Source organism: Sylvia atricapilla, chromosome 6, assembly GCF_009819655.1.
Source record: "Sylvia atricapilla isolate bSylAtr1 chromosome 6, bSylAtr1.pri, whole genome shotgun sequence".
Classification (NCBI taxonomy): domain Eukaryota; kingdom Metazoa; phylum Chordata; class Aves; order Passeriformes; family Sylviidae; genus Sylvia; species Sylvia atricapilla.
Window position 1 is genome coordinate 12,112,779 of NC_089145.1, and position 24,961 is coordinate 12,137,739.

General features: G+C 44.5%; 1 protein-coding gene across 1 annotated transcript in view; it reads right to left on the minus strand.

Annotated features, from left to right (window-relative positions):
- The window catches only part of RRAS2 (RAS related 2), a 42,403-nt gene extending 34,696 nt beyond the window's left edge, over positions 1–7,707 (minus strand). Inside the window, exon 1 of the mRNA XM_066320802.1 lies at positions 7,398–7,707. Within this exon, the coding sequence (XP_066176899.1) occupies positions 7,398–7,502 (105 nt within the window). The 5' untranslated portion in view covers positions 7,503–7,707. The remainder of the gene's footprint in view (positions 1–7,397) is intronic.
- Between the last annotated feature and the right edge of the window lie 17,254 nt (positions 7,708–24,961).

The window sequence follows — 24,961 nt, forward strand, 5'->3', positions numbered from 1 at the left end:
AGTGCACACCATCCTCCTCAGCAACGTCTCACTCGGTCAGGTCTGAGGCTCTGCATAAATCCAAGCTCTCCATTCCAGATTAGAATGACATCGCCGTGACAACAGTCCTTGCACACAACACTTGATGAGTCTCAAGACCAAGGACTTCAAACATGGAGACATGACCTTCTTTAGCTTAACCAACACCAGTCCAGGCACAGCAGTCCAGCCAGCCCTCTTAAAAACAACCTAGCAAAAGCAAGCAATCTACAAAAGAAGTAATTTCAACCTCACCAAAGTTCCATCCAGAAGCACCACTGCCCATCATGAACTCCACTAGGATGTGACCAGCTTAAGTATATGCATGGCAAAAAAAAGTAAGAAAAGGCAAAGCAAACTTATTAAGCAAACATCCCTTGTCTGCTATCTACTTTAAGTAACTAAGTTATAAAGAGAGGAAAGAAATATTTTCTTTCGTGTAACCTGTCCTCACTAAGTGCCCTACAGGCTATCCCAAACCCAAGTTGCAACCACACTTGAGCCATGAGACATAATATACAAAATAGCAAAGAAGAGAAGATAAAAAAGAGACAATAGTTGTTCTCAGTCAAAGAGCAGGTCTTGGTAAAGAAGGATACAGTTCAAGGTGAACAGTAAGGGCCTCACTCGCTACCCAGACCGAAACAATTCCCTTGGGATCTAACCAGAAATCTGTAGCAGCAGCCTAACACTGCTATCTCTCAGAATTTCAAAACAGAACTCCAGTAACTTTGTACAGCAAACCACTTGCAGGCCAACATCGCCTAAGTGCATTATTTGCAATTAAACTTTTCAATCTGGTTCCCTCCTAATCCGCACAGTAAGAGTTTGTCTTGGTTGGTTAAAGTTACATCCAGAAATCTTTGGACGTGTCCTATGCGGAGCAACAAGTTTAAAAAAAATTAAAAGTACCAATTACAGGCACAATTTCTGTTTTAATGTTGGTTTTACATACTTCTTGAACTAGAACAAGAAGTGGTGCATTTATCTGGTTCCATTTTCCTTTAAAGTGCCTTATGACCATAACCGAAGACAAGACTACCAAACCAGTGCAGTTAAGCCACCTGGATTGTTAGAAAATGGGAGAAGTTCTCTGCTTGTGTCACACCAGTCTAGACCTGCAGACTGACTAATTTGGGAAGGTCTGCAGCAAAACTATCTTCCTACCAGCCAGCCACAAGTCTGCTACATTCCACTTCACGAAGCTGGTATTTATCTTTGGATACTTCCAAGGAGCTCAGCCACGACACTTTCAGCGCCGGGAATGCTTTCGGTAAGTGCGAACAGGTTGCACGAGGTACACAAACACGAGCCATTTAGGTCCTTCCAAACTCTTGGAATATAAGGGCCCTACTTATAAGAGCCACCCTCCACCACCACTACTGAGCACTGGAATTCAGAGCTCCAGCCAAAACCAGAGGCAGGAGCCTCTCCCTGTAGTATGGGAAGGCACAGGGCTAGAGGCCAGCGGCTGCCTATTCATGTCCGGGAGGGCAAAGGGCATGCCAGGCAGGGATCTGGGAAACTGTGCCAGCACTCCTTGTGCAAGCGGCAGTAGGAGACGACCTGATAACCAAAAGGTACGTCAATATTTGTTCACTATATAAGCAACCGCTGCTAGGAGCTAACACACAGAAAGGTGCTCTCAGACTGCCACGTGGGTTAAGTTGTCCCAAAGGAACTTCACTTTGGAAAAAAAAAAAAAATTGTAAATCGCTCAAAACCAGAACGGTAAGTATCTGAAAACTTAAGCACTGCTCCAAATTTATGCCAGGCTTTGAACCCAGCTCAGCTGTCCCCTGTGTGTGCACTAGTACAAGGCGTGACTGCTGGATAATAAGATTCATTATACCACTGCTGGCTATACTGAAACACTCACATGCAGCCTGAGGTTTCCTGCTTTCTGCAAGGCAAGCCTGAAGTCACCTACTACATTCCCAGGCTGTAGATCTGTAACCAGAGCAAGCCCAGAGTTTTGCCTGGTAGCAGTGTTGCAGGAAGCAAGGAGCCGAGCAGTTCAAGTTTCACAAGAGGGGCGACAAGCAGCCCTTATTATTCCAGGTGACTGCATCACAAGTCCTTTGTTTTGATTAGGGTTTTTATTTCTCACCTTTAACCTCAACAGATGTCGACAATCAGTTGTTCCTAAACTGTATTTTGTCACCTTGAGTTACCGTAAGGAGGCCCCAGGCTTTATCTCAGTGTGAGCATACCGGCCCCAGCGTAGCCCTGTGTGAATCTGCAGCCTGGAATCCGTGGCATTTTATTCCTTTAACTTGCTTGCATGCTTACTCTAAGAGCGTTTTTTGATGAGGGTTAGTCAGAATACCCAGAAACTGTGGAGGGATTTGCACATCCCAAGTCCAGCACAGGGAAGTGGGGCACCAAGGCACCAGGGTCTGTCAAACACCCAGCAGGCCAGCTCAAACACCAGCTGCACGTTCAGTTGTTGCTTTTCAATCTACTTTACTACTCTATTTTGGAGCTTGGAATTCATATATGGGGCATAAAATTCAGAACAAGCCGTTTTGTTGCCCAACAGCTATTTCAGAGATAAAAGACACTTTGAGATAACCTACCTTTGGGTTTATTGCCAGTTAATGAGAACAGTCTTGTGAAAGTAGCAGCTCGGAAAAGGAAAAGAAAAAGGGGGAAAAAAGCCTGACCAACTGCTCACCCATCCATCTGCAAGTCATATGCTTGCTTTCAGACAAAACGTCTGAAAATTCAAGAGTCAAAAATCTACATCCAAGTTATTTTACTCACTAGTGAGTGGAACAGTAAGCTCAGCTCCAATAAGAATTTGTTACAGACACTTTAGGAGCAGTAGGAAAAGTATTTTCTTTTACAAACTTGGCAGTAAGATTTGAGCTTGTAAATACAGCATGAAATCAGTAAACAAACAAAGCAAGCCCCAAACACTGAAGCCCTACACAGATTTTGTATCGTGCTAAGTGTCTTGGCAGTTTCCAACATGTTCGTGCATTACCACAGGTAACACTAAACTGACTGACAAACTGAGCTCATCTCAGCCGCACTGAATTACATCCATTCAATACCACCTCAAGGATCTAGTGACATTTATTAACTGATACATGCACACAAGTCACTAAAGCCTACTCACTATGCAAAACTATACATGTCACTGCCACAAAACAAAAGCCATAGTTTTACAACGAGGAAAAAACACCTGGACTAAAATTTTATCAATTCTGATCAAAAGTAAACAGTATTTTGCACAGCAGACTTGAAAGAATAAAATATCAGTGGCTTTCTTGCTGCACACTGCTAAAACTAGCTACATATTGTTCAGTTTTGGGGGAAAAAAAAAAAGGCATGAAGTAAATGGCAACTGGAGGATAAAAAAAATCAGAGTGATTAGGTAGTTGCTAGGCTGTATTCCCTTTGAGCAAGGAAACCTGAATATTACAAAGGGCTGAGTTACAAGGGAATGTGGGGTATTTTGTGACAGACCTCTGCATGACAGCTGGAGAAAAGCCATTGTGGCAACAGCTGTGTGCTCTGCAGAGCTCATACTCCCAAATACCTCAGCCTGCTAAGAGGCCAGTTAACTGACTGCAGTGCATTTTAAAAGTTCTCTGCCTCTTGGGATGTGAGCATGATGGATTATTTGTGTATGTTTTCAATAACAGAAGGAATGCTTAGTTCTACCACTTAGACTTTTACAAAATGCTGTGGTGTAATGCTGAACTATCAGTCACTGCTGCTTTCCTAGAGTTTATAGCTGCAACATCCCATTAACTCTCCTCCACAATTAAAACATCTTCACTTCCTGTCTTACCAGTGAACAGGCTCAACAGCAGTAAGTTCATCTATCATATCCTGATTTAAAGGAAATGATCTGATATTTCCAGGATGAAATCCTGGCCCACCAACAGCAATATTGAGCCGTGTTTCTCTCCCTAGAGGAAGAATTTTGAGGAACACACTACTCATCTAACCACTGAAAGCTTTGATCTGCTAATTTGTACTCTAAAGTTACTCCAAGGTGTCAGATGAACGTCTGAGAGGCGAACCCAAGATCACAGGCAGCTGTACACAAGTGACCAGTTACACCTCACCTACTCTTGCACTGCACTGATTAGCACCCGAGGCTGAACTGAGGACACCAAACAGCTTCCATTGCATGGAATGGGTTTGCTCACTCAGCCTCCTTACAAACACACTGTTGTTCCAGGCCAGGCAATCATCAGGAACTGATAGTCTCACACAGGACAGCAAGCAGCAGAGCACTCTGCACTGCCATAACCTCAGCCACTGCTGCTCGGGTAGGAATGAATGCTCTGTCTCCCCACCATCATCTAAACAAGGCAGGGAAGGATGAGCTGTGCAGAGACCCCAGAAAGCTGGCAAAAGAAAGAAGATTAACTGGTTCTTCTTACATCCTCACTGTCTCATGTTTCCCTTTGTTTTATCTGAAATCAAGGAAGAGTCTTCCCATTTTCAAAGATGAATCCCCTGTCGTCTTTCAAAGATACAACCCAAATTGCGGCACACGCATGCCGCATTCCTCATGATATCCTATCACCACAAAAGTCCTATCCCCTGGAAAACAATCAGCACTGAAGCAAAAGCAACAGCTGTACTTGAGTACTGATTTACTGAAAATTAAAAAGGAAAGCAAAACCAAGTGTAGAAATATTTGCTAGTAAGAAAAAAAAAAAAACAACCCTTTCCTTTTTAAGCTTCAGAACTCAGTTGGTCACAGACTTATTTTAAACACAAGCAATAAAGAAATGAAAAAGAATTTAAATTCTCCACTGACACCAAGATCTGTCATGTAGCAAAAGCTAGTACTGATCCATGTTTTAGTGAAGGCCACTACACGTTTGTCACTTAATCCTAAGAAATTCCAAAAATGAAGCACGTGACTTGCTTGTAATCAATTTTAAAACAACTTGGAGCAGTTTCTGTGCAGCCTTAAAAGACAAACAACCTATCTGGCAATACACTTGCCATACAGAAACTACGCAGGTGCCTGCACGGCAAAGCACACACTCGATAACATCACAGATTTAAGAGCTCAAGAAGACGCTGTGGGATATAAATAGCACACCAAGCCTCATCTCTTCTTGTCCAAAAACCACACAGCAAGCATGGAAACAACACAAAGCTCTTCTCTAAGGTACCTGAGGTACCGTCCAAGTCTTTATTTCCCAGCTATTTTTCTTTGGTTTTGTTTTGGGTTGTTTAGGGGGTTTTTAAGACCGAATTTTCTGCTAAACTTCACTTTGCAGCGGCAAGATTTTATCTCAGGATAAAGCTGCCGGGAGGGCAAGAAGGTGGAGATAACTTAATGCAAACTGACAATAAGTTGTTTTGAAGAATTCACCCTCAACGTGTCAGCTTAACACCATGGTGCTGTTCCCTCAACATTCTTTCAAAGTGAACTATTTATTTTTCTGCTGTTAATTTGAAAAGATCCTTGTAGGTGACAAAACAGACACAGGTTCCTCTTTTGCAGACACGTGGTGTCTGACAAAGACAGGTGTCAGTCACAGCACTTGACACAAAATTTATATTTATATTTAATATAAACTCAAACTTTTAGGTGAAAGAATTAATTTCTACAAGTACTCAAATACTATCTATCCAGTACTCAGCAAAACCTTACTGCTCTTAAAAAAGATGGCCATACAAAGGCATCAAGTGTGAACTTCCCTTTTCTTCCTTCTTATGTCTTTAGTAGAAATTACAGCTTTTTTGTTGTGAAGGTAAAGTTATCCCAAAGCCCTCAATGCTGCCACAGAATCCAGAAACCCCTTCAGCAACATTTCCCGAGACAGCAGCATCTCAGAACAGCAGCCATATCCAGCTGCAGACATTACTGCCACAGCAAGACACAGGGAACACCAGCTAAAGCAGCAGAGCCGTGTTGGAGTCAATGGCACCCTAAACCAGCCGCAGAAAACTCAGGGTTTAATTATCTCCATACTCAAGCAATGAGGATTTCAATCCACACACTGAGAGGACTGCAGTTATTCCAGCCCCACCACCTTCAAACAGATCAACCAGGCAGTATTTTACCAAAAACTGACCAGCCATATCTATACATCTGACAAGACACCTCTACAAAACATCTCAAAAAACAACATTCAAACTAAACTAGTTCCACAGAACTAATTCTCCCCACAAGTGTCCCCTCTTTTAATGTTCTGTACAACATTGGATCATATAAGCGTTCAGATATCCAGCACTTACCCAAAAATTCAAAGTGTTGTTTTCTATGTAGTTACTTAGTCTATGCTGCAGAGCTTAAATTCTTAACAGAGTAGTTGAGCTAATGAACACATGAATGCACGTGTGAGTGAAAAAACCCACTGAAATACAGAAACAGTTTCTTTGCTATCAGATCACCTATTCTAACAAAATGTTAGTTGAGACCATCATTGCCCCAAGCATTAAAGGACAAGTATGCCCCGCTGTCCAGCAGCCCATCTTAGGGGTAGGTAGAGCATTATCCGCCTCTCCTCAGTGGAATAAAAGAAAACAAACAAGAAGCCATGCTCTCCAGATTTGCTGCTCTGCCGTCAGCAACAACAGCAAGCAGAACGCAAGTAGTTGTCTCCTCCTACCACCATAAACAGAGGTAGAAATGCTAACAGCAACAGGGCAAAGGATGAAAACAAGTAAAGGAGGCACGGCTGAATCCGTGGTGAAACAGTAAAACGGGATCTTCCTCGTAACACTGAGACGCACCCTTTGTATCGCCTATTGGGGCGTGTTTTTTACTGAAAACGAATAGACGAAAAAGTTCAATTGTCTACAAGTTGCAGGATGAACAGCAGGCGCTCGGAGGGGCGGTGGGCGCTGGCTGGCCCCAGCTCGCACAGCGTGCCCCGCCGCAAACACCGCTGCTCTCGGGGGGAGCCGCGGGAGCTTCCTGGCCCCTTGCCGGGCCGGCACAAGATGCTCAGCCCGGGGCAGCTATTTCGGAGCCGGACGCCGAGTGTCACCGCTCCCCGGCCGCGCCTGCCGCTTCCCGGGCGGAGCGCGGGGCCGGACCCCGCCCGCGACACCGAAGCCGCCGGTCCCGAGCGCCGCGGCGGCCCCGGAGCCCGGCCGCGAACCCCACCCCGGCGGCGGCGCCCGGCGGGCCGGGGGCGGCGGCCGCCTCTTCCCGCCCTCCAGAACCTTCCCGGGGGCTCGCACCAGCCCGACCGCCGCCGCCCCGGGCCCCTCAAGGTCACGCCGCCGCCTCCCCGCCCCGGGCTTCCCGCTGCCCCGCCGGCAGCATCCCACGGCGCCGCCGGGAGCTGCCGCCCGCCGCGCCGGCTCCAGCCCCGGCCCCCCCGCGCCGGGCAGCGCCCAGGCCCCGGCAAGCGGAGCGCTTCCCGCCGGGCGCCGCGGCCCCTCACCTGGATGAACTGGATGGTGAGCGCTGACTTGCCCACGCCGCCGCCGCCCACCACCACCAGCCGGTACTTCTCCTGCCCCGGGCCGTCCCTGCAGCCCGCGGCCATGGGGGAGCCGAGCGGGGCGATCGCGGCAGCGCCGCCGCGGGGTCCGACGCCTGCTTCTGTCGCTGGCGCTCTCCTCCCGCTGCTCCCGGTGCCGCCGGGGCTGAGAGCCGCAGGCCCCGCCGCGCCGAGCGCCGCCGGCAGCAGCAGCGCCGAGCGGAGCGGAGCGCGCAGCACCGCCCGCCCCCGCAGCCAGGGCGCCGCGGCACTAATGGCCGCCGGGGGCGGGGCCGCTCAGCGCCATGCTAATGAGGGGGCGGGGCATCCCAAGCTGCATGCTAATGAGGTGGGTGCGCGCGGGGGCGGGGCCAGCGGGGAGCCGCCGTACAAGGAGCCGCGGGAGGCGGGGCCGCGGCACGGCCATGCTAATGAGATGATGCATATGTATGAGGGGTGCCCGCCCCGCGGCCCCGCCACGCCGCCGTGTTTGTGTCGTGCGGGTGGTGGCGGCCCCGGGGGTCCCCGCTGCCTCCCCGGCAGACAGGAGGTAATTAGCGGTGTCCTCGTGGGCTTTGGTGGGGCGCCCGTCTGAGTGCCTCATCAACATTAATGAGGCTCCGGGTGCCCGCGGGATGGAGAGGGAGCTGTTGGTGACCCTGCGTACAGATGAAGAGCCAAGGCTCAGAGAGGTTTGAAGCCGAAGCGTCGCTAATGTCGCTTCCCACTGAGAGAGAAAAATGTGAAAAAGTCATAGTGACTAAAGCCCTTCGCCACTCTTCATCAGGTTATTTTGACCACGCGCTCAAACGGGTTTCTCACTGGTTTGGGCCATTCAGATCAAGTGCACCCTCTCCTCCCAGTGTCACCCATTGCTGGATGTCACAGCCCCATATTCATCCCCTTCTGTACTCGATCAGAGCACTCTGCTTTCAGTGCATGGTGAATTCATCCTTTGCATCTCCACCACTTCGGCTGGGGACAGGCTGCTGTGATCTTCCAGCGGTGTCCTGCCCCTTTGGGTAATATCTCCCTGCCCAGGATGTTTCTGTACACCCAACACCTGGCACATGGTCCAAATACAAAGCAGAAGTTTTGCTGTTAGACCTGCTTTCAGGGAATTTCTTCTTTGCTTCCCCTCCCCTTTTTGTGAAGATGTAAAGCAACGACCTCACGTCTGTCTAATTTTACACACCTGTACATAAGAGCTTCCTTTTGCCCACACAGAATGACAGAAAGCTGTTATCATGTTCCTGAACGGCATAACCACATCAGCAAGATAGACACGCTCCTCCTCCCTACAAACAAAACTCCAGAAGCAGTGGCCATGCATGGGATCATTGCTGAAAGGACCTGACCTGTACAACACTGGAGCTGTGTGGGGAGATAGGAACAGCAATCCATGCCTGCTTATCCAAGAAACTCAGACTTTCAACATTCAACACATATTTCAGCTCTGCACCAAAATGAGGGGAGGGTCCCACAGGCAGGAGCCTCCTTCCCCGCACAGACCCAGGGCAGCACCGACTGCTCTGTTAGTTCTCTGTGGAACTAACAGAGATCCACAGAGAAATTACAGCTTGTGCAGCTAATTAACAACGAACATGATATCATATATACACATGGGAGCAAATCCATGATGTAGCTCTAATCGTAATTCCACCATTACCCAATCTGCATGGGTCATGCAATTCTTTAACTGAATTCCTCTGCTTAAATCCCCGAAACTTTGAAACCAAGAACAACATCCTTCAACGCTCATTCTGTCTCAGGGGAGAAGAGTGTCCGACACACAAGAAACAAACCGATACTTTGTGAGTCAATGGCGTAACTGTATGAGAAGAAGATACTTTGTCACGGGATTCACAACAGTATTTTGGAAGAGGAATGCCAGCACTCAGGCTCAGTTGCCTCGGTACTCTCCTGTAGTGATAAGGTACACTTTTCCACATCCGTTTCCTTATTGCTCATGCTGATCAGAAATAAGGAACAACTCGCACAGGAGAGAATACGTAGCCTAATATTTTCCAGTTCGGAAAAAAAGATAAGTGAGAGGGAGATAAAACAGAGGTCTATAAATTCCTAAGCAGCACAGGGAAGTTGAACAGAGAAAGCCTTAAAATAGGAGAACTAAGAGACACCCAGTGATAGTAGAAAGGAACCGGTTTAAACAAACAAAAAAGGATAAAAGAGGATACTGTTTTCCACAGACACAATCAATGGCACTGTGGAAATCTCTGCCACAAGGCGCTGTGGAAAATGAAACTGCATGTGAGTGACAAAAGGTTAGACAAAGTCACAGAGCAAAGAGCAGCATAAAGCAGCTACTAAGCACAGCGAAGGGAAGTCCCTAAAGCTCTGGCAGCCTGGAGGCAGGTTGGCTAAACAAAGAACCCACTTTCTTCCCATGTGTCCTGGTTCTGGTGTTCTCTCACCTACAAATCAATTACTGGCCACTGACAGGATCAGGGACCCGTGCGAGTACTGATCCAGCAGGACAAGTCTCCTAATTCTTAATTATGTTCTCTAGCCTAAGAAAAATCAAAAGTACAGACTGTGAAGTGAAGCTGCAGCTAATTTATCAAGTATTGGGTGTTTTTTAATCAAAATACAGCTGCAATCTCGCAGTTGGCCATTAGTACAGTAACCACTAAACTCCACTGCCAGGAATTGCAGTGATATGGAAAGTAGATTTTAAGAGCGCTTTAAGAACACACTAATCTCTGTGCAAACTATTGGAGTAGGATATCTGAGTTCTTTGTTCAAAGTTACATAGAAAGCCAAACAGTTTTATTATCCCTTAGTTTTTAGGTTTCAGTTTCATTATGCATAATTTGAAACAAATTTAGTATTCTAAAAACAATAAATATTGTCTCTGATATAGCTTTCTTATCTTGTGAATTCTGTGAGAAAATCTTGCGGTTCTTTCAATGACACTGACAAATATGACAAAGGGTTAAAATAATACAATAATCTATTATGATCAAAAGATTCTATTGCAAAAAAAAATACTGTTAAATTCTTTGTATTTGTAAATTTTGAAATCTAGTTTCATAAATAGAGTTATATTCTTTTGAAACACAAAGCAGTGATCACAGCAAAACAGGAGATGGATTGCAACTAATGAACAGCGGTGGGCTTTGTAGTTTTGTAACTGCACCCAAAGATGTCAGTAGGAATTGTTTACTCTTTGCTGTATAAACATAGGTAGAGGGAGAGAACATCAACGACAGAGACAGTCTAAACCCAGGGCAGTCAGGGCAGATCTAGCCCTGGAAGTGCCAGTCTCTACTCCCTGCACCCTGAGCCCTGACTCAAGTCAACACCTTGTCTTCCCTCAGGAGCAGCCCTTGCTGTGAGCTCTGGTTTCGGAAGACAAGGAGTACGCACATGAATAAAGACATGGATAAGAGGGAATGACACACTCCAGGATTCACTTCAAGATCAACTAACCTGGGACAGATTTGACTGGTGAGGCACTTTATCCAGCAGGTGAAGACAAGAAACTTGTGACTGACAGGAAGCAGCAAGAGAACATGATGCAAAAGGAGTTTGGGATGCCCCATGCAGCCAGGAAAATAAATTTCACAGCACCAGTTCTCATATCCCTAGGGAAGTAGTAAGTGTGGGATTTCATAACAGAGAGGAAGAACTCGAAATACCAATACTTGAGATGATGAAGCCATGACCAAAGTTTTGATGAAGCAGCTGGGAAAGAAAGTACAGCTTTTAGAAGCGTTGCATGGGAAGAAGCTGCGTCACTTCAGGTCTAGCCTGAATATGCATATTGAAAAAGAGACAAAATCAGGAATGACATCCAGATGGCAGGCTTAAAAGAAAGATCACCATAGCGCTTTATATAATGACAGGAGAAAAAAAAAATCTTCAGGAAGTGCTTGAGGGAAAGATCCAGAACGTTATTTTACATTGGCAGCCTGGCAAAGATGTGGGTTTGGAAGGTTAGAAGACGTGTATGCAGCAAGTGACATATTGAAAGCTAAAAAACACTCTGTGAGAACCTAAAATCTTAATTAGAAGAGAACTTGTTCTCAGGCTTAGCACAGAAAAAAAGTTACAAAAATATTTGGGACATGAGTCATAGTGGCAGGTAACTTTAACTCTGAGTTATTCCACTGATTTATGATTATATATGTACCTATCACTGGCACTTGTTTATTGACCAGGCTTAAACATGCCTTAAACCTCACCCCTCCTATCATGTAAAGAGTGTTACCTAAAGGACATCCATGTGCTGCAATTCCCATCAAGGACTCCACTGCTGACCGTAAGAATATTTGAGGAAACTGGCTTTCTCAAAGCCATAAAACAAAAAGTTTTGGAAAAAAAGATATAAAAAATAGGAAAGCAAGACCCAATTCAGAATAAAACAGGTGATATTTTTTCTTGTCTATGCAAAGAACATGAGCTTTGTAATGAGCAGTGAGCACCCAGAAACTGGGAGAAAAATAAGCCGTTTCTCCCCAGACATACTTATTAGTTTCTATCTGAGTAAAAAGTAAAACTATTTTCAGCCAAGTAACTACAGCTTTTTATAAATCTTGATCTATTTTTACATCTACCTATTCCAGTAAAGTAGTCTATAGTAAACACTTCAAAATGTGTCATTTTCTTGGAGGCTTGGAACTGATCTACAAACAAAAGTCCTAATTCTTTTTTCCATAATGTTTAAGACGGGCTTGTCAATTTTCATTAATTATTATGATTACATTAGCAATTCACATGTGTTTATATTCAGGAATAATTACAGAGAAATAATATCTCAAGAGAAAAGAGTAAAATAAACTGCATAGGAATAGGATTTTTAGACAAGATTGTGTAAGTTTGTGATGCTATGTGCTTTCCCTAACATTTACATAACTGCCTTGAACAATTAACACATGGGGCAATATATGGTTGCTTTTTTTTAGAGAATGCAGCAGCATCATCTCTTTAGTGAGCAGCTCAAGTTCTGCACACCTGGGCCTTCAGTCAATCCTGTACCAAACCAAGCAATCCAATCTTGATTGATTTATATGATTCTGGATATATTTAGATAATATGTATTTATCTATTTTTACACATGTATTGATTTATCTGTTTATTTAATTATGTTACATGGGGAAAAAAGAGGCAGGGAAGAAGCCCAAGCCTTTTAGACTTCCCCTGTAGACTTTAAAAATGAGAAAGTGATCCCAAAAGGAAATTTCCCCACAAATCACCTCCAAATTACTACTTGAAAGAAAACCTTTACTCTGTTGGAAAGGCATGAACCTTTCCCGGTCTATTTCAAGAGGAAGGCAGTAAGTATGGGTACAGACACTGGTTGTGATAGACCACAGAAATGAGCTCAGAGCAGATGGTGTTCCCTCTGGAGCAGAGTGGCCACATTCATGTTGCACCATGGAGCTGGTGCCTTCAATCCCTTACACTACAAATGCCCTCCATCCAGTGTGGTTATGACTGACCCATCTTCCTCACAGCACGGGACCTGGCAGGAGCATTCCCCAGAGGCTGGTGAGCTCCACACGTGCCCTTGGTCACTGTTTGTACTCCTTGCAGAGTCTTCATGGCATCTTCTGAGAACTGTCTCTGGGCCAGAGAGATCCCAGGGGAGATTGTGTTATGGTGTCCATTCCTTGGTGGATAACTTTTTTATAGGAATGGCATCCACCATTCCACGATGCAGGGGCAGGTTGAGGGCTGTCTCTCAGGAAAGGCAGCTGCCATGTAGCACCACAACTTGCCCCCAGTGGAGTGCTGAGCCCCAAAACAAGAGTGGACCTCCAGACTTACTGCAGAGAACCCGTGGGTGGCGAGTTCAGAGTTGAGAGCTGAGCTAACACCTGCAACTCTCTGTCCCTGTGCTGGTCTCGGGGTACATTCCTAATGGCAGCACGTGCCACCTGCATGAGGGCGGTTTAGAGGATTCCCAGCCTGCCAGACTCACATCAGCACACCCCACAGAGCTGCTCCTCTCTCCTGTCACCCTGCAGGAGGACCCTTCCAGCCTGAAGGGGCTCAGGAGCCAAGTTCACTGCATGCACCACTCCTCAATGTGGGGGGCTTTGGGAGGGGATGAACCGCCAGTGCTGTGAAAGGCAATTCCACGGACCATGGCTGGATTTCCTTGGCCAGAAAATGAGCTACCTTAACTAAGGTACACAGCCACTCCATGTACCACCACAGTATTATCAGAATCTCTGCCCTCACAAGACTCAGAAACGGGGTTTTTTTCTTTGCCACCAAATCTGCTAAACACTGCTGGTTTCTGTTCCCCTCATACAGGATATAAGCAACTTCTTATCCCCTGATGCAATGAGCCTGTGTGCTTTCTCATGTTTTTTATCTTTCCACAGAGCTACAAGAGGCAGCACAACAAAAAGATGGTTCTCGTGTAGGAAATACAAAGCTATCCAAACCTGCCTCTGAATCTCAGCCTGAGGAACAGCCAGATTTTTATACACCTTTCCATCATTCATGGTCCTGCTACCCCAGAATGGAAAAGCAGCTTTTACCACCTGTCCCAAGACTACTCTGCTGCTCACCTTGCAAAAACCTGAAAGTTTGTGGGCACCTCTTGGTTGGCTTCTATTGCATTTTTGGAGTTTGCAAGATGGTGCAGGCAAGAAAACCACATTTCCACTTCTCACCAAAGCCCCCACACGGGGACTGCACTAGATCCACCTAGGTGATAGTTAAGCTTGATTAGAGAAAGAAAGGGCAAGAAATTAGGTAGGTTGGCCTAAATCATCTGAGTCTGACAACATTCACTGTAAAGTACATGGTTAGGAGTCTCAGAGGCATTGGTGGTGACCCTTAGAGCTTTATAGAAAGTGGGCGAGAAGCTGAGGAGAAGGTTAAAAAGGAAGAGTAGAAAATTATCTGTCAGTCACTCCACTCTCATTTTCTGGAATAAAAAGTATTAAAACAAATATTTAAACTATTTGTTCATACCTCTAAGAAAACAAGGAGGCAACTGACAACAAATATGTCCTTCTCCAAGAACAAACGGTGTCTAATCAAAATATTGTTCTCCTGAGATGCACTAATGGGCACTTGAGTAGGAGGAAGCAGTATGCTTCCTATACCTTGGTAGTCTTTCATGATTCAGTTTGTTCAGCCTGGAGAACAGAAGGCTCCAGGGTGACCTAATTGTACCTTCTAAAATCTAAAGAGAGCTGACAAGAAAGATGGAGAGGGACTTTTTACACAAGCATGTACTGACAGGACAAGGGGGAACAGCTTCAAACTGAAAGAGAGCAGGTTTGGATTAGATACTTGGAAGAAATTCTTTACAGTGAGGATGGTGGGGCACTGGCACATGTTGCCCAGACCAAGTGGTGGATGCTCCATCTCTGGAAGTGTTCAAAGCCCAGATGGATGGGGCTCTGAGCAGCTTAGTTTAGTGGAAGGTGTCGCTGCCCATGAAGAAGGGTTTGGAACCAGAGGATCTTTTAGGTCCCTCCCAACCCAGGCTATTGTATGGTTTTATGATTATAATTTTTATAGCTTATAATTAGGTGATTTTATAACCCCTGTGTTATGTTAGATGGCAGCAGTAAAGCTGCAGCAGGGCAGGTGGGACAGCTGAACCCAGTGATTTTCAGTGATTCATGGACAGAATTGAGGGCAGCAGCACACAATCCAGAAGATGTCACACCATCTAGTATTATTAAATATTTTAGTAATAACCTAGATTATGAAACAAGAAAGCACATGTCCTACATTTTCAGAAACTGCATGCCAGGGAAGAAAACAAGACTTGTGAATAACCACAAGAATTAAAGAAAAGTTCTAAAAAAAGAAAATGCAATTCAGAAACAATGCACATATTGTTCTGCCTGTAGACAAGAATTTGTTAGTTATTTGATTGCAGTTATGTATATTAGAAAAAAAAAAAAAAAGGAAAAAATACTTTCTCTTTCCTTGGTGCTTTTCCTTGCTTCTTGGTATTTTACACCATTTGAGCCTGAACTCCCTCCTTTATGTATGTACTTTCAGAAATATCCTTCCTTGCATTTTATTTCTCTGGCTAACTTACAGTGTAATTTCCACGATAAAGGCTTGTATTACCATTTTAGTATAACTCTTTAGTATGATGACCTACATTTCATTTCTGCATATTTCCTTCTTATGCTGAGATCAAAGGAGAGCTAATGATTGAGGCACTGGTCTGACTGAAATTCCCATCCTCCTCTTGCACCGGGGTGATGCGTGCTTGTGCTTCATGGCATTTATTTAGCAAACTGCCTACTTTGCTATTTCCTATAAACTCACTTTTTGTAAGGCCACTCACTTCCAGCCCCAGTTCTATTTCCCTTTACCCTTCATGACCCATTTCCACTGATTAACGTTGGGATGCAATTTTTCTAGAATTCATTGTTCCAGTATTTCTGTACCTCAGCTGGATGTAGAGATCTGTCTGGTTAATTCTGAGAACTCTAAATCCACAGAGGAGCAAAATGCACTAGGAATCATTTACTGAAATGCATGACCTTGAAATAGCATAATTCCACAGCACAGATGGAGTTTACCAGATGTCTGAGTGTAGGAAATTATGAGATTTAAGAGTCAGTACTTCGGAGTGGTTTAAAAAAAAATGAGATTACTGGATAGGAGAGAGATACTGCAAGTATATTTAAACAAGTTTATCTACATGTGGATCCATGACTTAGGTGCCCAGACTAGTTTGCCAACCCTGCCTCTCCAGTGTGCACTTATCTGTGCAATGCATGTACATCCTGAGCACAGTGAAAGGTTCTCTCTCCATTGATATGAAATGTGGGGCTCTTCCTTGAACCATCAGCACTGGTCTGATGGTGATAACCCCTCTGTTGTTGGTGGTTTAATGTTTGGCTCGTCAGGTGTCTGAAATGACCAAAAATTCATGCAGTGCGGCATCACCATCTAGGCACCACAAGAAGAGCTGTTCTTCAAAACAATTACATCATCTTTTAAATTTCCAGTGCTAAAAATAGGCAGGGAGGGTTCTTCACCTAGAGATGTCTTGAAACAGTGCTGTTGTTAGCAATGGGGTTTGTACAGCAAGGTCCTGTCTAGAGAGACGTTCGTAGATGAATAAGCATTACTCTTTCTAGGAGTAAACACTGCCTGGGGACACGAATTTCTTTTAAATAAATACTTTTCCCATCTCCACTCTCTTTTTCAACCATCCTATCACCAAAATGCCACATTTCTTCATACCTTCAAGATGCCCCAACAGCTGAGGCTTCCCTTGTTATTTGGGTCAACTCAGCTGCTGATAATGGAACATATCAGGGCATCTCTGCTGCTAGGGAATAAAGGACAGGTTAGTCTGGCTGTGTTTTCAAATGTCACAGCTAGCTGAAATCACAGCTATGGCTTAGGGAAACTGTTTTCTCAGCCTACAACAATTTCCTTCAGCGCTGTCATTTCATCATGTAAGGGTTACTTGTGGGTGAACAGGAGAAGGTTCAGCAGTTCATATTCTTTGGGTATGCGAATTGAAAAACCAATGTAAAAATCCTGTAAAATGTATCTTTTTCTCCTCTCTACCATTCTTGCTGTATTTTCTTCCTATTCCTTGTTGGCAAACTCTCTCACCACTGATTTCTTTTGCCAATCTTTGTCTAAGATTCCGCCACTGAGTCCTGCAGGGTGGTGGGCTTCTCAAACCCCCTGTACATCTCAACACATGAACAATGAAGTCAACACCCTTTCCATGCTCCTCATGTCATCAACAGGCCAGGGAGCCCTTTCTCAGGATACAAGGTATTGTGAGACACTGCTGAATGGCAGCTCAAGGTCTTGGAAGGGTGTTTTTCCATAACTCAACAGACATACACTGCACAAGTGAGATTGTTGCCTTCTGGCTTGCCCCAGTTAGGGCAAGCCATAGGTCTCCATACCTATATGGAGACATAAGAGTGCAAAAATAATTGCCAGAGAAGAGAAAATAGCATGTCTGCAGAGTCTGAGCAATTCCTCTTCCACTCCTTTTCCTCCTGCTTCAATCTGCATACCTCAAGGAAACCCTACACACACAGAAAAAGACTCTATATTCACAATATCTTCTGTCCAGCTTCAGAGGCACTTGAGCTTTTGGGTCAAAGGTGGTACTAGGAGATTTTGCCAAATCTCTCATGTTTTGACCTGTGAGGCTGTTGCCAAGCAGAAAAAAAGTGTTTGTTCAAATACGTGAAATTAGATTGTACTGAGATGTCAGCTGAGGAATCAGTATTTTCATATTTGTCCAAGTTGTTACTTACCATCAATTTAAAGAAGCAGTACTAGTGGATCACACCAGTGGGTTCTGCACCAACATGTTGTAAGATCCAGTTTCTGTCACACGGAAATTACCATCTAGACAGACAGAAGAAATACTATTATCCCGTTGCAGACACATATTATCCCATCCCATTCAAGCACAAACATGCCAAGGAATATGCCTGAGGACACTCAGAAAGACTACATCAGTCAAGTGAGCCATATTGGGGTATGAACAACACAAGCCCTTTACTTATTGCTGCTCCAGACACTCTGTATCTTCCCCTAAATCAGCCTATTAATTCATCACCAAGAACACCACAGGTGAAGAAGCTGTTGAAATCTATTTTCTTTTTGTTGTCATTATTTATGTCCATGAGAACAAGAGATTGAAGTCAATAAGAATCAATGAGATCAACATAACTGCTGTAGGAACGAATTACCTTTAAATATATATTTTAAAACAAATATTCTGCTTTTTTATCCTGTTATGTCACCGAAAATAAGAATCTATCTGAAAAACAGAAAATATGTCTAACAGTGGAAAAATGGGGAAATTCAGGTAAAAGTAAACAAGTCAGCTTGACAACAAGTGCATGGTAAACAGACATTTCACTGAGAGGGGGGCTTTTCAGATATTTCCATGACATGTTGTTGCCACTTGAAATGTGGTGCCTTCTGGTGCTGTCTCAGAATATCTGGCAGAACATGTTGTATGTAATCAGACACTATTTTTTCAATGTACAATTTTTTTAAATTCTGTCTTCTCTGATAAGCATCGTGCAAGACAAATGTTCTACTTGCCAAATAATTTCTTTCAGAAAAATTGAAAAAACACATCTCTAGGATTTTCTGTTCCTAGCAACACCAACTCCCATCTTTAAAAGTCTTAATGCAATAAAGCAAAATATTTAAGACACTTTGGCTCACTGTCAAATCTCCTATTAAAGGAAAGTATATTTTAAAGATATTTAAAAATAGTAGTAGTCACACAAAATTGTAATGGAAAAAAACCTATGATAATATTCAAATTTACCATTAAATATAAATATATCTTTCTATTACATAGAATAAACAGTCACACTGAGGAGCTTACACCTGTGAGCTCACTGAGATGTGGGCATTCACCACTCACCAAACTCACTCATGTACTCAAAACACCACTTGCCTATACTACTTTATAGTAACTGAGTAATATTCCAGTTAACTCTTACCCAACTAAATAATTTCTTGGTCCCCCAGACAGGACTTTTGAATGGACATTCTCCAAAATCATTTTCAAGGCTATGGCCTGGTTTTAACGAGCGCCATCTCAAAAAGCAAGAAGGACAAAAAGGAAAGTGGTGAAAATGAAAATCAGCAGAGACAATGTTAACTAACACATTCAGTGGTGACAAGAGAGCTGGCAAGATATCCAACCCCAAGGTCAGCACATCTTCCCTGGCTACAGCAGAGCTTGTGCAGGAAACCAGCAGCTTTTTCTCACATTATCACATTGGCAGGAGCCGTGTGGGGAACTGCAGAAAGTGACCTGCAGTTTTTCTGGGTCTGGCATCATGTCTAGTGTGTTAGATTTGCACTTCTTCAGAGCAGCTTAGAAGATGCAAGGAAATATTTGCCCACTTGGCTCCCAGCAAATGAAAACATTGAAGTTCCTGCCTGAGCACTGCCTGCTAACAAGGAATGCGGTGAAATAGGAGTGGATCAGGAGACAAGACTTTTTGCACACCTCTTTCTTATGGCCATGCTCCTGTTAACATTCTTTGTCCTATTCTGGGTGACCCTGTGGACCTGCTGTCCAGGCCTTCTCCCGGTGCTAAGCTGGGCTGCAGGCAGAGGCAGAATGAGAGGCAGCCAAGGCAGCTCCTCAGGACACCCAGAGTGAACTGGCTCTTTCTGAACAGCCTTGGGAGGCTGTTCAGGCTTGGGAGAAGAAGAAAAAGGCATTGAATTTCTCAAGCTCTTTGTGGCCCTTGTCAGCCACCCTTTAAATCCTGCAGCCCTTGTCCAAACCTCAGTTTAGACTTTACCAGTCAGAGTTCTCACTGAGCATCCAAGACACTGCTCTCCACAGATTCCCCTTTATGACAATCCCATTCTCCCATTCAGACCCCACCCCAGGGCAGCTCCAACTACATAACCCACAGGGGCTGCCAGTCAGTGGTCAGTCCTCTGATGGACCAACCAATACACATTTGCAGACATCCCAGCAGGCTGCCCCAGGAGGCTTTGTGGTATCTGTGTTTTCCTCTCCTCCATCATCAGGTTCAAAGGGGGTCGCCAATCCAAGCAGAATCATTCACAGCATGGAGTGGAAGAGGCTGAGAGCCCTCGGTGCTGTTGGTGGTGAAGCCATACTGGCACAACAGCAGGGAGCAGGGCTAGTTTAACCACATGCTATGAAATACTGTAAATAAATGGAATGTGCTTTTTTCGTTGACTACAGTATGGCAGGTCCTGATTGACAGACTAGACACGAATGTGCAAACTGCACAGGCTGCACAAACAGTGCGGCCCTGATGGCTGTTGTGTCCTACACAGCTTCTGCAAGGAACTGGCTATCCCTTCCATCTGGACCGAGCAAGGACTATTTCTTCAGCAGCTTTATGCTCATCGTCTGCAGTCTGTGGGTAGGTGGAGAAGCCAGATGACCCTCTGTGTCTAACCATGCCTTCATTATTAGGGTCAACTGAGCAGGATAAGGTGGAGCTCAATGACTTTTCTATCCCATTCTGTTTCCCAGAGGAAAGGTTTAGGTGTGCCTGCTTTACCCTCACTCCCTGGGGCACCTCAATCTGTGCTTCTGAGGAAGAGCATGGTTTCTCTGACTGTGCCTGTCCTGGCCCTCTGTGTCCTTTTTGACCTTTTGAGCATTCTGGCATGCAGCTGTGACTGCTGCCTCCACAACCCTCAGGAAACATCACGGGCTGAGGGCTACGTGTTCTGCTAGGGAAAAACGCAGCTGACAAGTGGCCGTGCCATGCAGCTCAGGAAAGGGGGGAGGGTGAGGAGACATTTGCTTGCTGTCTGCTTCCTGGGAGGCAGTGGAGAGAGTGGCAGAAGGAATAAGGCTGTGTAAGCAGCTCGTATGGATGGGGGAGGAAGAGTTGATGAGGGCTAGAAAGGCAAGGCAAGGAACCAGCTGGTTGGATCATGCAGGACAAAAAAAAAAGCACCCTTCACCAAGGAAATCCTTTCTCCCTCCTGTCCACATTGACATAAGACCTTTTATCCTGTCCCATTTTCTAATGTTTTTTATCTTTAGAGAAACTGGTCATTTCCCCTTTTACCAAGGCTTTTGGCCAACCACTCTATACATGGAGTGGCTGTGCCTGCTGGACCTCACAAGAGGCCACCTGTACCCCAGGTGGCTTTAAGCCCCTCCATGTCATGGAGAGGAGACTCCTAAAAGGTCACCCTGTGGTGCAGAGCCTGCTGCCATTTTGTGCACTTCAGCCCACACCTAAAGAGGACTCTGAAGAGAGGAGGACACAACAGACACTGTTCTTTCTTGTGCTCCCTTAACAGGCCTACCTGGCACTCCTTGGGCACACAAAGAGTGAAGCAAGAAACTATCCTGGCAGAAAATACAACTTCTACCCCATGACAATTGCTCCATAGTGCTGCAGTGAGGGAATTACAGACCAAGGACACAGTGGTGGTACAGCCCTGGGATCAGACAGAACAGCAGAGCCCTCATCACAGCTCAGCAGAGGGTCAGACCACAAGCACAGCCAAACCAAGTACTGCCAACTTAGTTGTCCTCAAAGGGACTGGGAGCAAGCGAGTGTGTGGCTTCAGCCACAGCCCAGAGCAGTGAGGATCCTTGTCTGGCCGTGGCCAAGGAGCCTCCTACACGGCAGGATGGGGCCCAAGGCAGGAGGAAGCAAACATCGCTTGCTCCTCAACAGGGCCATAAGAATCCCAGCACCAGAAGCCACTTGATGACACAGCCAAAAGGTATGGTCTGTTCATTGTTTGGATTTACCTGATAGTAGTGAAACGATAGACATTCAGATTTTTTACATTTAGGCCCAAAGCGAAGGCTTTGGCTTCCAAATACTTCCATTAAGCCACGCCTTCAGATTTGATGAAAATGCTTCTTGCTTTGTTGAAAGCAAAGATTTCACACTATGTGTTTGACTAAATTTCTTTGCAATTCCCACTCTCTGAAAAGTAAAGTCATTTCACATTTCATTGTAGGAAGTCATAAAAACAAACTTGTCATTCGTCCATGCCCTACAGGAGTTTTGACTCTTCTTTTGACACTTGCCTTAGTATTGGAGAACCTTCATAGATAATCAGGCAATGAAGTGTAAATGCTTTTCAGCGTGGGGAGTAAAGGATAGGCTTTTTTTTTTTCTGGAAACAATGTCTAATGTTGACAAAACTTCAGTTTTGGTTTTGACTTTTTATTGTGATGCTATATCTGAGCATGGATTCATCCTCACCACTTCTTTCATGTCAGTCTGCATTCAATAACAAGAGGCATAGTGCAAAGACCACCTTTTCTGGCCATGTGGGAATGGATCGCACACAGCTACAGATATTACATCCAAAGCAGCATGATTGTATCATGTTTGTGTCTCAATGGATAAAAAAAGCTGCCCTAGGGATAACAGGTAGGTCTAAGTAATATACACATAACATAAGGGCTCCTGCTGTGTATTTTTGACACTCCTTAACAGTGAGAATTAAGATCTATGACTCTCATCTCTCAGATGATAACATCAAGACAGGCTGCAGTGACTGCACAGAGCCTTTCTGAAATCAAATTGGTCTCTGTGCAAACACAACAGGTCACATGGGGACTGTCAGACAGGAGCAGTTGAGAACTGCAGCGTGTATAGAAACAAGCTCCATTCCCTGCACCAGGTGCAGCTGTGGCTGATAGTGGTCTCTGACTCCATTCTGTGACACAGGGACTTGCTTTTCCTGGGGATATGGACAGGAACTGCCACCAGCAGCTCATAGCTATGCAAAGAGGTAATCGCTGGTGGAAGAAAACTCAACCATCACAGAATAATTAATCTTGCATTCCACTTGAGATCTCCCCCACACAAATGGGAGAAGGTGTGTCACGATTCAGATCACTGCCAAAATAGCACAGCGTGGCATTTTGCAGTTTAATTGTTTCAACAGATCATTTTTTTTTTCTGTAAGAGCGAGTTAGATTTGAACTCTTCTCCTTGAAATACCAGGGGGAACTTCATCAAATGCAGTTTACTTTTTCTGAGTGACTAACAAGACCTCTGTGGGAAGTACAGCAGACTGCACATTCCTTAGCAGAAACTGATGCTCAGGAAGTTCCACCTGAACATGGGGAAGAACCTCATTACTGTGCTGTCAACCAGCACTGAACAAGCTGGCCAGAGAGGGTGGGGAGTGTCCCTCAATGGAGATATTCCAGAGCCATCTGGACACAGTCCTGTGCCATGGCATGACCCTGCTAGAGCAGAGAGGTTGGATAAGCCCCCTGTGGTCCATTCACAGACCCATTCCATGATTCTGTGAACTTAGTAATTTCTTCAGTAAATGCTTTTTTTATGGGTTTTTTTTTTTTCTTCCCTAGAAATGTCAGAAGTGGCTCCTTGCATTAGTAGTTTCAGTCCAGGACTTACTTATTAGGGACTTAGTAAGCATTTTAAAATAGGTTTGTAACAAGTTCATAAAATCTTTGTAAAAATCTCAATTCATTTGGCATGTACTCAGGATTTCATAGATTCATATGTCACTCAGGATTTCTCTGAAATAAAATGAAGGCAATGAATCTCTACTCAGACAATTAAAACACTGGATACTGAAATGCTTTTCAGAGAAATACACAAGGGCACAGATGTGACTATCAACAAACTCTTGGGTTCTCTAATAATACAACTACCATATTAAGAGAAAAAATACACAGATATAGGAAGTCAGTTGTAGAAACAAAACAGAGTAAGGGGCTACATTTTCCCTGTTTTTTTCTCTACTGAATGAGAAAGATGCATTTGTATCATTTTCTGACCCACTACATTGAGATTAGGATGAATTTGATTTGATCTCACTGCAGGGTTCCTGAGCTTAAAGTATCCTTGGTGAGGTAAGCAAAGCAATAAGCAATTCACCATCTTATTCCCCTTTTAAGGGATCAATGCAACACTGGCTGAAATTGGTGAGGTTCTTACTGCAGAGTTAATGAGAATAGTAGCTATCAAATACGACAGAAAAAAAAGGGCTCTGCAGCCATTCTGGAGGACACATGAAGAAACAGGAAAGAGATCTGCTTTTTGTGTCCTAGTGTTTATCTGCAAGCAATCTGTAAGTGCACACCAAACACATTAGCTCTTTATAACTGATAAACGGAGGCAATTCCATTTCACCTTTACACGGAGCTGGCCTTGTTCCTCAGGAGGGCGAGCCACAGGTCACAGGCACAGGCAGATTTCTGCAAGGCAATAGGGTCACTTACCTTGTCTTAGTCACGGAAATGGCACGTGAACAGTGTCAGAGTCCTCAGGACCTTCCTTTGATATTGCCACAGAGGCTGGGTTTCAGCTTTTAGAAGCTTTCTTCGCACTCCACTGCTGCAATGGAATGTTTGGATTTAATTTCCACTACTAATAAAATAATATTTATAAATACAGGTACTTAAGAAGGAGGTATTCTGTGATCCAGAAACCAATATTTATGTTTATTTATATATTTATTTATTTATTTTTAAAGGCCAAGCTTAGGAGAAATGGAACACGAGGGCTGCAATTCAACTCACACATCCTTACAGAGCAAAGCTTTGCTGAATCTTTCAGCTCCAGACAGCACCTGCCCAGAAGGCAGTTTGCACTAGTTATTAGTGAACTCTGCCCTTCTTTAAATAACACATATAAGAAATACAGCAACACAAATAATACCCTTCCCTTCATCCCCTTCAGTAGCTGAAACAGAAATTAGTAGAATGAGAAAAGCAAATAAACCCACTGCAAATACGACGACGCTGAACAAATGTGAAAGCTGAGCTGCAGCCTGGTTTGCAACAGCCCTTCACCTCCACTTAAAGCAGCCAGCCTTGGAAGAGCCAGCCATGACTTCAGTGGTGTACTCTCTAGGGATAAAGAGTAAGATTCACTCACACAGTAGTTGCAGTGACAGTTATTTATTAAATAAAAAGCAGCTCATGTCCACCCCGTCACAAACCTCTAGTAAATAGATTCTATTTATCGCTCCACCTACTTCTTATTCCTGTCTACCTCACCACTCATTAGTCTCTCAGCAGTCACAGCATCTGAAGCATTGCTTCA